This window comes from Neophocaena asiaeorientalis, unplaced genomic scaffold (assembly GCF_003031525.2).
Source record: "Neophocaena asiaeorientalis asiaeorientalis breed wild unplaced genomic scaffold, Neophocaena_asiaeorientalis_V1.1 scaffold443, whole genome shotgun sequence".
Lineage (NCBI taxonomy): Eukaryota > Metazoa > Chordata > Mammalia > Artiodactyla > Phocoenidae > Neophocaena > Neophocaena asiaeorientalis.
The window spans coordinates 404382-404873 of NW_020171808.1; the positions used below are offsets into that span (position 1 = coordinate 404382).

The following is a 492-nucleotide window of genomic DNA, read 5'->3' on the forward strand; positions in this document are numbered from 1 at the left end:
GGAGAGGAAGCCGAGCCACATCCCAGCTGTGAATTAACCGCTTCCTGCGACTCTCGGCTGGCTGCCGCCTCCTACCTGATCCGGTTGTCACGGAATCTGTTGAGATGCGGTTGGTTGAGGTAAATGGTGCGGGCTGGTGCGTCCAGCTGGTCCCCAACAGACGTGGCCCGGGACATCTCATCATCTGCCTTCTTGTAGCCCGAAGAAGAACGAACAGGTCCTGCGGAGAAGAGGCGCGGTCAGAAAGCAGAACACAAAGAAGTCACAGGGAACAGAGGCCAGAGCCTCCCCTCCCCGGAGCGAGCTCCCCCTCCAGGCCCAGGGACTGAATTCCCGAGCTAGGCTTTCCCGGCTTCTTTGCGCTGAGGAACGGAGAGACACAGCAAGGGGGTGTGCCCTGCATTCGGCCGCCAGAGAGGACGGTGGAAGACACCTCTGTGCTCCAGAATGAAATTCCAGACCCTCAGTGCAGAGGGCTGGTCCCCTGGTTTC

General features: G+C 60.2%; 1 protein-coding gene across 1 annotated transcript in view; it reads right to left on the minus strand.

The window, feature by feature from the left end:
• Positions 1–214, minus strand: part of ATP8A2 (ATPase phospholipid transporting 8A2) — a 391847-nt gene extending 391633 nt beyond the window's left edge. Inside the window, exon 1 of the mRNA XM_024753564.1 lies at positions 76–214. Within this exon, the coding sequence (XP_024609332.1) occupies positions 76–176 (101 nt within the window). The 5' untranslated portion in view covers positions 177–214. The remainder of the gene's footprint in view (positions 1–75) is intronic.
• Between the last annotated feature and the right edge of the window lie 278 nt (positions 215–492).